At 49.5% G+C, this 14,746-nt stretch overlaps 1 protein-coding gene and 1 non-coding gene across 3 annotated transcripts; one reads left to right on the top strand and one right to left on the bottom strand.

Annotated features, from left to right (window-relative positions):
• Positions 1-293: 293 nt before the first annotated feature.
• On the bottom strand, positions 294-400 carry LOC111727312. The gene has a single exon (XR_002774884.1). It is a non-coding gene; the product is annotated as a U6 spliceosomal RNA (small nuclear RNA).
• Positions 401-894: 494 nt separating this feature from the next.
• On the top strand, positions 895-14,388 carry SLC4A9 (solute carrier family 4 member 9). 2 transcript variants are annotated; one of them, XM_003782137.3, is made up of 21 exons: positions 895-1,151; positions 1,793-1,953; positions 2,235-2,348; positions 2,779-2,834; positions 2,976-3,133; positions 3,355-3,442; positions 4,020-4,174; positions 4,800-4,916; positions 5,074-5,248; positions 5,409-5,542; positions 5,703-5,965; positions 7,563-7,621; positions 7,875-8,063; positions 8,193-8,306; positions 9,477-9,638; positions 9,778-9,956; positions 10,606-10,678; positions 12,672-12,740; positions 12,999-13,172; positions 13,727-13,882; positions 14,256-14,388. In XM_003782137.3, the coding sequence occupies exons 1-21, from the start codon at positions 934-936 to the stop codon at positions 14,307-14,309; spliced, it is 2,868 nt and encodes a 955-aa protein (XP_003782185.1). In that variant the 5' UTR covers positions 895-933; the 3' UTR covers positions 14,310-14,388. The 2 variants fall into 2 exon arrangements, with proteins under 2 accessions (XP_003782185.1, XP_012663059.1); XM_012807605.2 differs by lacking the exon at positions 7,875-8,063 and having other exon boundaries at positions 14,256-14,353.
• The last annotated feature ends 358 nt before the right edge of the window (positions 14,389-14,746 follow it).

Below are 14,746 nucleotides of genomic sequence, written 5' to 3'. Positions count from 1 at the left end.
TGGCGGGCGCCTGTGGTCCTAGCTACTTGGGAGGCGGAGGCAGGAGACTCGCTTGAGCCCAGGAGTTGGAGGTTGATGTGAACTATGATGCCACAGTACTCTACCCAGGGGGATAGCTTGAGGCTCTGTCCCCGCTCCCAAAAAAAGACTCAGACATTTTGTTCTCCATGAACTGCCTCCACTTTCCATCATAAACAAACTTATTATATTTTTTGAGTATTTTTTTTTTCAAATTAATATGAGGGTACAATTTTTAGGTTATATTGTTCTCACTTCCAGGGTAGAGTTCCATTGAAAGTATGGAATGCTTCATGAATTTGCATGTCATCCTTGCGCAGGGGCCATGCTAATCTTCTCTGTATCATACTAATTTTAGCATATATGCTGCCTAAGCGAGCACCATCATTAACCCATTTAATGGGTAGGGTTTCTACCTGCTATCTCCCTTACCCTACCTGGTCTCCAGAGACCAGTTATTTGTTAGGTCCCTGTTTGTCCAAATGTGGCCCCCAGGGTGTGTTGGTGACACCCAAAATAGTCCTGGATGTTTTATGTTTGTATTTGATACAGGCTAGGGGCAGTATAATATGGGTATGTAGTCCTCAAACCTAGGTCAGCTATTTACTCTTTTGTATTTACACAAAACCCAGTGGGATCAGACCTGATTCCACACAGAACACACACACATACTTTGGCCCTGGGTTTGGCATTTTTTGACACCCTGAGAAAGGCCAAGCAAACCTTACATTTTCAGGCCAGCCATGGGTTGGGGAAGCAAGTAGGGTAGACAGGTGACCAGTTGGTTCTAGAGTCAACAGGCCTCACCCTGTTTCCTGCAGTGGGGGGGTGCATTATAAATACAGACAGCCAGAGAGCCCTTGACTTCAGAACCCAGGACTACACTAGCTCTGATTCTATCAAAGCCTCACCAAGATGAAGCTGCCAGGCCAGGAGGAGTTTGAAGCTTCTAGTGCTCATGAAAATGTTTCTGCAGGGGAGGTGGACAGTGGCCTTGGCTCTGGCCCCAGCCCTGATGGCCCCTCAGTCACAGACAGCAGGGACCTGGGGGTACAGGAGGACCCTCTGCTCTTTATTCAGCTGAATGAAATGCTGGGTTGGCCCCAGGCACTGGAATGGAGAGAGACAAGCAGGTGAGTGGGAACCAGGCCCATTTTATGGAGTTTTTCCCCTTTCCCAGGTTGGCCTCCTCCTTGAACTCAGGCTCCTCCTGTGGGGCTGCTTCCCACCAAAAATTAATATTTCCTGGCTCAGCACCCGTGGCTCAAGTGGCTAAGGTGCCAGCCACATAGACCTAAGGTGGCGGGCTTGAGAATCCAGCCTGGGCCTGCCAAACAACAATGATGGCTGCAACCAAAAAATAGCCGGGCATTGTGGCGGGTACCTGTAGTCCCAGCTACTTGGGAGGCTGAGGTAGGAGACTTGCTTGAGCCCAGGAGATGGAGGTTGCTGTGAGATGTGATGCCACAGCATCTACCCAGGGGAATAGCTTGAGGCTCTGTCTCAAAAAAAAAAAACAAAAAACTAATATTTCCTTCTCTATATTCCCTTATTTTGGGGCCTCAACCTTTAAGATACTCAGCTTCCTTTACAGTCTAGTTTTGAGTCCCCTAAGACCCAAGATGATGGGGTGACTTCCAGGGGAGGGGCATATTCCTATACCACTGGGCCCAGGATGCCCCTGTTGCCTTCTCTTCCTTGGCTTCCCTGTATCCCTACTCCTGGGTGTGGGAGAAATGTCTCCAATAACACTATCTACTGCCCTTCATCACAGGTGGGTACTATTTGAGGAGAAGTTGGAGGTGGGTGCAGGCCGGTGGAGCGCCCCCCACGTGCCTACCGTGACTCTGGCCAGCCTCCAGAAGCTCCGCAGCCTGCTGGCTGAGGGCCTGGTGCTGCTGGACTGTCCAGCTCAGAGCCTCCTGGAGCTTGTGGGTAGGCTGGGATCCTTTACAGGGGGGACCTGAATAGCCATGGTATTTTCCTAGGATTTCCCCCAAAGTCTTGTAATCTTTCAAAGCTCATCCTACTCCACCCTAGGGATTATCCATCCTTGTTACAGGATGGAGACGGAAAACCAGAGTAGAGTAACAATTGGCCCCTGCATTCCCTGAAACTCCCAGAAGGGAAAGGGGCCTGGGCAGAGGAGGAAGGGAAAGAGTGGGGGCCAGGAAACTCTCAGGAAGGAGTTTGAGAGCCCTATATCTGTTCTCCAGAGCACGTTACCAGGGTGGAGATGCTGAGCCCAGAGCTGAGAGGGCAGCTGCAGGCCTTACTGCTGCAGAGACCCCAGCACTATATCCAGACCAGAGACACCAGGCCCTGCTGGGGTGAGAGGCTCCCCCTGGGCCCAAAACCAAGACCCTGGGGTGGGAGAGTTTGAGTTCTCCCCTGTACCTTCCTGGGCCTGAAGTGGTCCAGCTTCAGCTCAGGCCTCAATCTAAGACTGATGGACAAGAGGAAGCTGGTGGTAATGCTGTAGGGAGAAGACTGGGGGAGGGGGCTAGAATCCGTAACAGACTTTTGTACTTGGTTACTTGGTAGGTACTGTGCCAATAGTTTTATAGGCAGTATCTCATTTAACCTTCACAACCACCCTGTAAATACTACCATGATTATCCCCATTTTAGTAATGAAAGAACTGAGAGAAGAGTGTGCTCTAGTTCTCACAGTGTATCAGGCCCAAAACTGGTTAGGGAACCCTGGTGGCTCCACCCTCAAACTGTGTGGTCTTTGTCACTGCATAATCCTGTTTTGTAGGCTCTATCCATCTAAGAAAGGCTTCTTATAATGAGGAAGCTCCCTTGAAGGAACAGGTTGGTGGCCTTTCCTTGGGCAGGCCTGGGAGAAGGGTTAGGAATTAACAAAAGCCCACCCTCCACTTTGAACCCATTAGTTGAGTTCTGCCCTTCCCAAATAACCTGTCATACTCTGTGTCTCCTCAACCCTCTACTCAGCATCAGAACCCCCTGAGACAGAGGCTGCCTCCAGGGGCCGAGGCAGGGAATGTGCTGGCTGGAGAGCTGGGCTTCCTGGCACAACCACTGGGGGCCTTTGTTCGACTGCGGGATCCAGTGGTGCTGGGGCCCCTTACTGAGGTGCCCCTCCCCAGCAGGTGAGGCTACTGAGTGGAATACTGGGGATCCTGCAACCAAGAAGAAGGGCCTCTGCTGTGGAGGGGACTGGGAGAAGGGGTAGTGGTCAGGAATGCACAGTAGATGTGCACAAGTTTGTGCATGAGTGCTGGTCAGGAGGTCTGAGCTGAGCATCATAAGCCAGGGCTGTCCAATGGGAAAGCAGCCTCTGACCATCTTTGGAGCCTGGTTCCTTCTGCAGGTTTTTCTGTCTTCTTCTGGGCCCACCTACATTGGCAAAGTGCTATCATGAGATGGGCCGGGCAGCAGCTGTCCTCCTCAGTGATCCGGTGAGTTGGACAGATGTGTGTGTTTGTACAAATGCATAGACTCATGGGAATGAGTTTTTTTTTTTTTTTTTGAGATGGAGCCTCAAGCTATCCCCCTGGGTAGAGTGCCATGGCATCACGCTCACAGCAACCTCCAACTCCTGGGCTCAAGCGAGTCTCCTGCCTCAGCCTCACAAGTAGCTGGGACTACAGGCGCCCGCCACAACGCCCGGCCATTTTTTGGTTGCAGCCATCATTGTTGTTTGGCAGGCCTGGGCTGGGGATTCGAACCCGCCACCTTAGGTGTATGTGGCTGGCACCTTAGCTGCTTGAGCCACAGGCGCCAAGCCGGGAATGAGTTTTTGTGTGGACAACACCTACAGGGTCACTTTGTACTCATGAACATGGGAACTGAAGCTTCTCAGTACAGCTGCATTACTGGCCCAGTGCTGGCACAGTAGGCACTTAACAGATACTCTTAGAATGATGAATGAATGTGTGAATGACTTGTCTATGTAACTTCTGTGTGTCTAGTTTTGAGAATGCAAAAATGCTTCTTGGACTCCAGATCTGCATTTAACACTCATTCTATGCCCAGCAATTCCAGTGGTCACTTCGCCGGGCCAACAACCTTCATGACCTTCTGGCAGCCCTAGACACTTTCCTAGAGGAGGTGACAGTGCTCCCTCCAGGTCGGTGGGACCCGACCTCGCGGATTCCTCCACCCAAATGTTTGCCCTCTCAGCACAAAAGGTACCGGGGTGTCATCCCAGATCCTTCCCCACAGGCCCTGTGTCTCATTCCACTGTTGAGGAAAGGCAGGGTTCCAAGAAAGAGAAAGGGACCTATCTTTGGATTTGGAGGTGGGCAGATCTAACTCTGAGTTCTGCTCAACCACTCTCTCTCTTGCTGTAAGATCTGAACAAGGACCCTCTCCTGCCTGAGCTGTCTTTCACAGGTCACAATATGACTGTACTTTATTTTTTTATTTTTTAATTTCTGGTCAATATGAGGTTACATATGATTAGGTTACACTATTTGTGTTTGTAAGGTAAAGTTCAAAATCTGAGTTGTAGTTGAGTCCTTCACCCAGGACGTGTGCTATATACCCTGTAGATGAAACTTACCGAGCCTCCAAGCCTCCTCCCTCTTTTTTGAATTTAATTGTGTTTTTCTCTCACGTGGAACTGCAATTGTTGATTATGATTTTCAGATTAGTACTGAGTACATGGGATGAGGCCCACGTCTCCACGGTCAGAACAGGGCCTCTAGCTGCAGAGACACGAGCAGCCGCCAGGGGGCAGGAGCCACGAGCTCTGGGCTCAGCTGCGGACAGGTTGGAGATCCTAAATCAATCTGAGGTTCCCCTTCTCCTCAGGCTCCTCAATCAAACGTGCGAGAGCAAGGGCTTCGCCGCCCCGCGCCAGACCCTGGCTGAGGACAGGCACCTCCACGGGCCTCATGCACCCAGCCCGGAGCTTCAGCGGACCGGCAGGTGAGTCGAGCTGGGTGGGAGCAAGGGTTGGGGTCACAGGGGCACAGAGGTGTGCTCACCCAGCCACACGGAAAGTAGAGGGACCGGGTGGGGTCTTGGGGGGGTGGAGGGGAGTAGTATCTGGGAACTTGGATCACTGACGACCCACGGGCGGGAGGCTGTTTGGGGGCCTTGTCCAGGACGTGCGCAGGAAGGCTTCATGGTACCCCAGCGATTTCTTCGATGCCCTGCACCCCCAGTGTTTCTCGGCTGTGCTCTACATTTACCTGGCCACCATCACTAACGCCATCACTTTTGGTGGTTTGCTGGGAGATGCCACCAACGGTGCCCAGGTGAGGGGCTGTGTGTGAAGGGGCAGTCACAGGTTTTGGTGTCCTGCCAGCTAGTCTCCTTCGCCAGGGACTAGGGGGTGAGTAAAGGAGGCTCCCTGGAAGCTTGGGCTCCTATACTGAGGACTACAGGGTCCTGGGCTGAGCCCCTTCTGGCTTTCAGGGAGTGCTGGAAAGTTTCCTGGGCACAGCAGTGGCTGGAGCTGCCTTCTGCTTGATGGCAGGCCAGCCACTCACCATCCTCAGCAGCACAGGTCCAGTGCTGGTATTTGAACGCCTGCTCTTCTCTTTCAGCAGGTAGGAGAACTCCTTTCACCTCCCTGAACCCTCAGTAGCTACATTGTCCTGGCTGGTCCAGTAGGAGAGGGTGGGAGCTGTTTGGCTCAAGGGGCACCTGACCTGGATTAGGTGGGGAACAGATAGCCTTGCCAAGCCCTGTCTGTCTCTTACCCCACAGAGATTACAGCCTGGACTACCTGCCTTTCCGCCTGTGGGTGGGCATCTGGGTGGCTACCTTTTGCCTGGTGCTAGTGGCCACAGAGGCCAGTGTGCTGGTACGCTACTTCACCCGATTCACTGAGGAAGGTTTCTGTGCCCTCATCAGCCTCATCTTCATCTATGATGCTGTAGGCAAAATGCTGAATTTGGCCCAGGCCTATCCTATCCAGAGGCCTGGGTCCCCTGCCTATGGCTGCCTCTGCCAATACCCAGGCCCAGGAGGTAGGTAAGAGAAATAGGAACCTTGGATAGGTGAGGAAGGATGCGGGAGAGAGAGGGGTTGTACCCTGAGTGTTTCCTTGATTAAGTTCAACACTGCTGAGTTGAATATTCACCAAATTAACCAGCAGTGCTTTTCCCATTCTGGTTCTGAATGAATTGAGAAGTAAGAGAAAAGAGGCCTCAGTGCCTGTGGCTCAAGTGGCTAAGGTGCCAGTCACATACACCTAAGGTGGCGGGTTCAAATCCAGCCTGGGCCCGCCAAACAATGACGGCTGCAACCAAAAAATAGCTGGGCGTTGTGGCAGGCGCCAGTGGTCCCAGCTACTTGGGAGGCAGAGGCAGGAGACTCGCTTGAGCCCGGGAGTTGGAGGTTGCTGTGAGCTGTGATGTCACAGCACTCTACACAGGGGGACAGCTTGAGGCTCTGTCTCAAAAAAAAAAAAGAGAGAGAAAAGAGGCCAGGCGTAGCAGCTCATGCCTGTTAATCCTAGCACTCTGGGAGGACGAGGCAAAAGGAACATTTGAGCTCAGAAGTTTGAGACCAGCCTGAGCAAAAGTGAGACCCTGTCTCTACTAAAAATAGAAAAATTAGCCAGTCGTTGTGGCAGTGCCTGCAGTCTCAGCTACTTGGGAGGTGAAGGCAAGAGATCACTTGTGCCCAAAAGTTCAAGGTTGCTGTGAGCTATGACACCACAGCACTCTACCCAGGGCAACTGAGTGAAACTCTGTCTCAAAAAAAAAAAATAAATAAAAGAGAGAGAGAGAGAGAAATAAGAGAAAGAAAGGTGGGCGGTGCCTGTGGCTCAAAGGAGTAGGGCACTGACCCCATATGCTGGAGGTGGTGGGTTCAAACCTAGCCCCTGCCAAAAACTGCAAAAAAGAAAAAAGAGAAAGAAAGGCCCAATATTGTCTTAACACATTGCCTGGTGATTTTACACAGGAAATATCCATATTACCAGGTAACTTGTGACTGGTCAGTAATGTGTTAATTTCTAATAACACTGATGAAAGAACATGGATGATGGAGCCAGGCATCTGTCTGGACTCTATCACTACCCTACCAAGTATTTACTCCTTATTTTCTTATACCCTCATCCCCTCAAATTTTCTACCCATCTGTATCTGTGGTGCCAAGCACAGGACCTGGCTATAGTAGGTGCTTAGCAAACATTGCCTGAAAGGATGAGCAAATGCATCTGTGTATTTCTGCCAGAGCCAGAACTGGTCTTGGCCATGCCTAGCACAGAGTCCAACACACATTAGAGAGGACACATCTTCCCCAGTCCTGGTGTTGCCTTCTGCACAAAGGGATATATGCAAGTGCCATTCTCCAGGCTTTGTTCCTCCTACTCAGTCACTCTCACCCAGAGGAAGAGCAGTCATTTAGGAGATGAAGCTGGGCATGTCTGGCCCTGCTCCTTCTCCTCCCCTCACTCAGGTGTATGCTGCCTATTTGGTGTGTGTATTTAGTTCTGCTCCTCTGGGGCAAAAATTCCCTGTCCAGTACTGCCATGACTGGGTGGGTAAGCCTGTCTCCATGGGGTGGGAGAAGGTTCCCAGGGGAGGGTGCATACATCTGAATTCTCTGCTTCCCTAGGAAATGAGTCTCAATGGACAAGGACAAGGCCAAAAGACAGAGATGATATGTTAATCACGGTGAGAGACTGCTCCTAGTAGAGCCTGGGAAAGTAAGGGTGGAGGCCAAAGTAGTGGTCCTACCTCTTTTCACCCCACAGACTAAGGAAACCTTCATGGGTCACTAAGGCTCAGCCATTTCTAGGTCTCTGCAGCTGGAGACCTCCCATTCTGGGCCCCTGGTTCCTCCATGGGTCATCTTTCCTTAAGGTGGGTCCAGGTGAGCAGGATGTTTACTTTGTTGCCTATAAGCTCCATCTACTGCTCTCTATAGGACCTAGGTCTGATCAATGCATCCTTGCTGCCTCCACCTGAGTGCACCCGACAGGGAGGCCACCCTCATGGCCCTGGCTGTCATACAGTCCCAGACATCACCTTCTTCTCCCTCCTCCTCTTCCTTACCTCCTTCCTCTTTGCCATGGCCCTCAAGCATGTAAAGACTAGCCGCTTCTTCCCCTCTGTGGTGAGTGTCACCTTTCTTTCTATGGGAAGGGCCCAGTTCTTGGGTTTGGGTCCTGCCTGTGAAATGGAAAGCTGTGGAAGGAGAGGGATTACAAGTGTGAGCTTAACTGAGTGTCCACTGTGTGGTCAGGTACGCAAGGTACTCGGTGACTTCTCCTCAGTCCTGGCCATCCTGCTGGGCTGTGGTCTTGATGCCTTCCTGGGCCTAGCCACACCAAAGCTCATGGTACCCAGAGAATTCAAGGTAAGAGGTGGGTACAAAGGGGAAAGCAGGGCCAGGAGACCCTGGAGGAGGAAGATGCATAAATCTCACACTGCTATTTCTCTAAGCTTTTTTTCTTACTTGTAAACTAGAAATAGTAGTAATAATAATGGCCTCACAGAGTTGTCATGAGGATTAAATGAGCTACTGCAGCAGACACATAAGTGAGTATAAAATATACACTAGCTATTATTATAGGGTAGAGGTTAAGAAGACCTGGGTTTGAATTCCATTTCTACCACTTTCCCAGCTGTGTGTTAGGTAAGTTAATGCACATTGCTAAGCCTCATCTTCATCAATAAAATGGAAGTGATAAATGACAATAGTTACTACCCCATCAGTTGAAGTTTACAGAAGATTATAAAGCACTTATCACAGTGCCTGAGTCCTCCATAAATGTTAACTATGGTCTCTACCCTGAGTCTGCCTATCCTCACTCTACTACTCTGGCACATACTAAGTTCTCCATAAATGTTAGCTATGGTCCCTACCCTGAGTCTGCCCATCCCCACTCTACTACTTTTCACTCTCTTCTTTGTACCCCTTATTGCCTTCTCTGATCCAGTAAAGCTGGAGCTCTCTCTCCAGGGCATGACAATGTTCAGGACAAGTCTTAGCATTGGCTCCTAGACTTTGACTGTATATTTGAAGACCTCTACAGCTTCCCTAAGGACAGGAGAGCAGTGGGGGCTCCAACTGGGGCAGTCTTTGGGGTCCCCTCCCCCCACAGATGCTTGTAATCAGAACAGACGCAGACACACCCAGTTCTGCCTCTGCCACTGCCCCAGATCAAGGCAGGTCTGAGCCTGACTTGCCCTACCCTGGATGAGGGGATTGCCTAGGGAGGAGGGATCTGCATGCCAAGTGTGGGCAGGCCTCATCTACTTCCTCTTCTTCTAGGGAAGGAGGGATCCTGAACCAAAGTCCAGAGACCCTGGCTCTAGCCCAACCCCAGGCTGATACCCATCCCTCTGCCCTCTTTTAAGGGACAGGGATGCTTTGAACTAGCTATGTACATGCACCCACCTAGCATCCAGTCTTTTGTCTGGGAGCAGGGTGCTGGGTTGTAGAAGAATGCCAAGGCTAAGATGTACAGGTGAAGTGTTCTTGAGAGACCCTTTCCAACCTGTCCATGGAAAACTCCTCCTATAGCCCACACTCCCTGGGCGTGGCTGGCTGGTGTCACCTTTTGGAGCCAACCCCTGGTGGTTGAGTGTGGCAGCTGCCCTGCCTGCCTTGCTGCTGTCTATCCTCATCTTCATGGACCAGCAGATCACAGCAGTAATCCTCAACCGTGTGGAATATAGACTGCGGGTAAGGCTTGCTGGGTAAGGCCATAGACCAAGGTACAGAAACTCCAGGGTGTGATCAAGGCTCCCCCTCTCCTAACTCAGAGGACAGAGGAATCAGATCTGGGCTAGCTTCATCCTCATTGCCTCCACCACTACCACAGAAGGGAGCTGGCTTCCATCTGGATCTCTTCTGTGTGGCTATGCTGATGCTGCTCACATCAGTGCTTGGGCTGCCCTGGTATGTCTCAGCCACTGTCATCTCCCTGGCCCACATGGATAGTCTTCGGAGAGAAAGCAGAGCCTGTGCCCCTGGGGAGTCCCCTAGCTTCTTGGGCATCAGGTAAGACCAGTATTCAGGAGACTGGAGTGAGAGGTGCGCAGCAAAGTAGGATAGCGAGGTACAGGCAGAGTTATTTGGGCAGCTTAATTCTGAGCTGGTGCTCCACAAGCACTACTGTGGCAGAATGTGTGGGTTCTGGGATCTGAGATGAGAGAGTCAGATCTAGTCTCTTTCTTCAGCCCTGGGGGCGGGGAGGGGCCTCAAGAGAAACATCATCAATGCAAGGATTGAAGTGAAGGTGCCATCTAATTATCCCCAGTCAGCATAGAAGTACAATGGAATCCATTTCCAAAACAATTTTGTAACTGCTAGAAACACAATCTATCTAAAATATATGAAATCAACTTTGTAAGTTGTGAAATGTAAGTCTTTACAGCAAATTGATGGACATTTGCCAATTTTCCATCAAAATAAAAAATAAAAATGAAGAACAACTATGAATTTGAATTGATGGAGAGGCCTGAGACTCTTACATTTCTCTCCCAATAATTTTTCACATCAAAGGATCCTTCCCTCCAGGTGACCTATTGGGATAGCCCTCTAATTTCCATTTGCTACTACTGTCTAGACTGGTGTCTGGCCAGGGTTTCCAGCCTAGGTGGCCCAGGGGCTCTCCCAGATCTCAGCTAATTTCTCCCTCTCCCCACAGAGAGCAGAGGCTGACCGGCTTGGTGGTGTTCATTCTTACAGGAGTCTCTATCTTCCTGGCACCTGTGCTCAAGGTACTTTTCCTAGGCCAGAATCAGTATCAATGCAGTAATAATAATATATATCAAAAACTGACACTTGGTGAACACTTACTGTGTGCCAGGCATGAAGTTTTCTTCATTCATGATCTTGTTTAATCCTTATGTTAACCTGAGAGGCATGTAGACTTAACAAATGAGAAAGCTGAAGGTTAAAGAGATAAAGTAACCTGCAGGAGCCCACCAAGAGAGCCAGTTTCTCAGATCTGAGAACTCAGACTCTTACCAGTGGGCTTTCTACCCAGCAGAGTAGGGTGTGGGTATGCCACCACCTTCCTCTTGGGTCCAAGTGCTGCCCTTGCTCCAGACTTGTAACAAGCCTGAGACTAAAAGTATGGTTATCACACCCTACAAAAACTTTTTGAGGCAAAATTGCTTCACTTCTCCCTCACCAGAAGTTTATAGAATATCTGCTGTTTCTAAGACTCTGATAGGTACCTGGGAGAAGTGGGGATGCAGGGGAGTATAGAACCAAGCTCCTGTCAGCAACACACACAAAAATTAAATAACAAGTAATAGCAGAAAGGTTCAACAAGCTGAGACAGCAAAGAAGTCAAGGAGAGTGAGGAAAATATTAAACAAGAGTCATTGGCAGGATAAGAGGTCAGGGAAGGGAAAGGTCATGGAGGCAAGGTGAGAGTGGAGCAGTAGAAAGAGCCAGATGGACCAGATCAGCCACTTAGTAATTAGGTGACTCTCATTCAGCAGATATTTCCAGAGCATAAATCATGTCAAGCACTGTTCTAGGTGTTGGAAATATAATGGTGGTCAAAGAGGTATTTTTATCCTTGCAGTCTGGTGAGAGGAGACAGATTTTTAAAAATTAAAACAAGAAAATAGGGGCAGCAACCATAACTCAGTGGGTAGGGCGCTGGCCACATACATCCAGGCTGGCGGTTTGAACCAGGCCAGGCCAGCTAAAACAACAATGACAACTGCAACAACAACAAAAATAGCCAGGTATTGTGGTGGGTGCCTGTAGTCCCAGCTACTTGGGAGGCTGAGGCAAGAGAATTGCTTAAGCCCAAGAATTTGAGGTTGCTGTGAGCTGTGATGCCAGGGCACTACCCAGGGCAATAGCTTGAGATTCTATCTCAAAACAAACAAACAAACAACACAAGAAAATAGGATAATTTCCCTGAAAAATAAAAGAGGATAAGGTGATGAAGAGAGCCAAAGGCTACTTTAGATTGGGTTGTCAGGGAAGACCTTTCTGGAGTGTCATCAGATGATAGTGAAAAGGATCTGGCTATGTGAAAGTCTGGGGAAAGAGCATGTTAGGTGGAGAGAAAAGCAAAGCAAAAGCCTTTTCAAGGGTTAGGAACAAACTTGGGCATGCTGAGGGAAGGAAAGGAGGCCAGTAGAATGGAAGCAGAAAGAACATAGGGGACAAGGTCCAGTGCAGTGACTCACGCCTATTATTCTAGCACTCTGGGAGGCTAAGGTGGGTGGATTGCCTGAGCTTAGTAGTTCAAGACCAGCCTGGGCAAGAGCAAGACCCTGTCTCTACTAAAAATAGAAAAACTAGACAGGTGTTGTGGCAGGTGCCTGTAGTCCCAGCTACTAGGGAGGCTGAGGCAAGAGGATCATTTAAGCCCAAGAGTTTGAGGCTGCTGTGAGCCATATAATGCCACAGTACTCTACCTAGGGTAACAAAGTGAAACTCTATCTCAGAACAAACAAACAAAGGGGAATAGACAGGTAAGAGAGAGGTGGGCCAGGTAAAGGGCAAGATTGCTTAGTTCTTCTGAAATTCAATTTACTTATCTGTAAAATGGACAGAATAATATAATATATTTCATCTGGTTGATGTGAGATCCAATAAGATCAGGCATACAAAGTGTAAAAGGAAAGGAAAGCCCTGGGCAGGATGTTAGATGCTAGAGGCTGGGGTTGGATCCTGTGGTGAGGTATCTGGGTGGTTGGCAGAGGTAAACTACTTTGCCAGCTCTCCACATCTTTCTACCAGTTCATCCCAATGCCTGTGCTCTACGGCATCTTCTTGTACATGGGGGTGGCAGCATTGAACAGTATCCAGGTGAGCCCATTAAAATCACCTAGCAACTCCACTCCTTTTCTCTTTCCTGGTGACATCTCCTACCTATACTTGCCAATTGTCCTCCTCTTCTCCTTTCCTATCTTTCCTGGTCACAGGGCCTCTACTGCTATGCTCTAGATGGGGAGAGGTCAAGAGAGCTGTCTGCCCTTCCCCCCATGCTGACCTGAGATAGCTTACTGATATCTTTCTGTCAGGCTACCTGATTGTCCTGCTTTCCTCTTGCTCTTGTTCTTCTAGTTCATGAAGAGAGTGCAGCTATTACTGATGCCAGCAAAACATCAGCCAGACCTGCTGCTCTTGCGGCATGTACCCCTGAGCAGGGTCCACCTCTTCACAGCCATCCAGCTTTCCTGCCTGGGTCTGCTTTGGATAATCAAGTCTACCCCCGCAGCCATCATCTTCCCTCTCATGGTGATTTGGAGCAGGGTTGGACAGTGTCCTGAGGGGTTCTGGGAGACTCTGAGTCTAGAAGGGTGGCCAAGGCCTCCATAAGAGGAAGAATCTCCTTTCTCTCAATTGCTGTGGCTCTGCCTGGTTTGGGATCTCAATACAAAGAAAGATGGCAGAGGGATACCTAGAGATGGGCTAGTCCTGGAATACCTGACTCAACTCCTTTGGGTTGATCAACCACAGATAGGAATAAAACACCCAGAATAAAACTTCAATCCTGTGAGAGGAAAGGCTGACGCTCTTGTTACTCAGTAAATAACCACACAGGTGGCTTCCAGCATTGTTCTTACATGGGCTTTGCAGTAGAATCAATCTGCCTACCACATCCCAGTGGTGTGACTTCTGGGAAGTAACCAATCTCTCAGTTTCCTTCTCTGTACAATGGGAACAATTATTGTATTATCTACCTCATAGGAATGTGTTAGCATTCAGTGAAACTGATACATAATGCCTAGCACATAGGTAGTACTCAATAGATATTACTGTCATTAATATTCCTGTTTCTGTTCCTGCAGTTGTTGGGCCTGGTGGGAATCCGAAAGGCATTGGAATGGATCTTCTCACCCCAGGAACTTGTCTGGCTGGATGAGCTGATGCCAGAGAAGGAAAGAAGCAAGCCTGAGAAAGGGGTGGAGCCAAAGTACCCATTCAGTGACAGTGATGGTGAAAATGTAAGCTCCAGGCTGGGTCTTCTGAGAAAATGGGACAGAAGTTTGGAGAGCACTCTTGTCTAGGAGCTGTCCTAAATATCTCCATTAAGCCTGAAGGTGTGATCAACATGATTACTCTCCTTAGCTCTGTATTGACATAGGTAGATTGAAGGGCTGCGGGAAATCTTTCTTCAGAAGATAGGTACCCTGGTTTGTGAGTCCATGGTGGGGGAAAGGGCTGGGGTCAAAGCTCTAATGAGCTGTCTTTCTCAATCCTGACCTTCATTTTGTCTCACTGTGGGTTTATATCCTGCCATTGGGTCTCTTCCTCTGTGCTTGTCTTTCACGATCTCTTTCTGTCTATTCCAACTCATCTTGGGAATCTCTTCCACAGTCAGAGCTAATCTATCAGCCAAAGGCTCCAGAAATCAACATCTCTGTGAATTAGCTGAAGTAAGAGTCTGGGAATGGAGGCCTCAGGAAAAGCATGAGGTGAGGGGGTGAGAGAAGTGCTCCTGGTGTTGAGGATGGGGAGGTGTGGGCTCAGATCTTGGAAATCTCCAGTGTGATAATCAGCCCTGTTTTCTTTTCATAGTCCTTTAGGCGCCCTCAAGGGGGGAGGAGGGGTAGAAAGGTCTCTCCAGAGGGAAGAATGGAACACTGAGGGTACCTGGGTTTGGCTCCCTGCAGTTCTGAAGTCTGGTCAGTAGAGGGAGCACAAACTCAATTGTGGGGGAGTAGAATGGTAGGGGGAGGCACAGCGACTAAAGAAGGGGAAAGAGCAGGGAGGAGAGGAAGAGACAATAAATACTGGTGCTCCTTTCCCTAGTCCCAGAGCCAGGCTGCTGAGAACCACACTCTAGACAAGTAGAGGGATACTCCATT

Source organism: Otolemur garnettii, unplaced genomic scaffold (assembly GCF_000181295.1).
Source record: "Otolemur garnettii isolate 467f Iridium unplaced genomic scaffold, OtoGar3 scaffold00003, whole genome shotgun sequence".
NCBI lineage: Eukaryota > Metazoa > Chordata > Mammalia > Primates > Galagidae > Otolemur > Otolemur garnettii.
This window is presented reverse-complemented; position numbering and strand designations above follow the sequence as displayed.

Coding starts and splice junctions, on each gene's coding strand:
- SLC4A9 (XM_003782137.3), top strand. CDS start 934: ATGAAGCTGCCAGGCCAGGAGGAGTTTGAAGCTTCTAGTGCTCATGAA. Junction 2,349..2,778: donor AGACACCAGGCCCTGCTGGG/GTGAGAGGCTCC, acceptor CCTGTTTTGTAG/GCTCTATCCATCTAAGAAAG. Junction 9,957..10,605: donor CCTAGCTTCTTGGGCATCAG/GTAAGACCAGTA, acceptor CTCTCCCCACAG/AGAGCAGAGGCTGACCGGCT.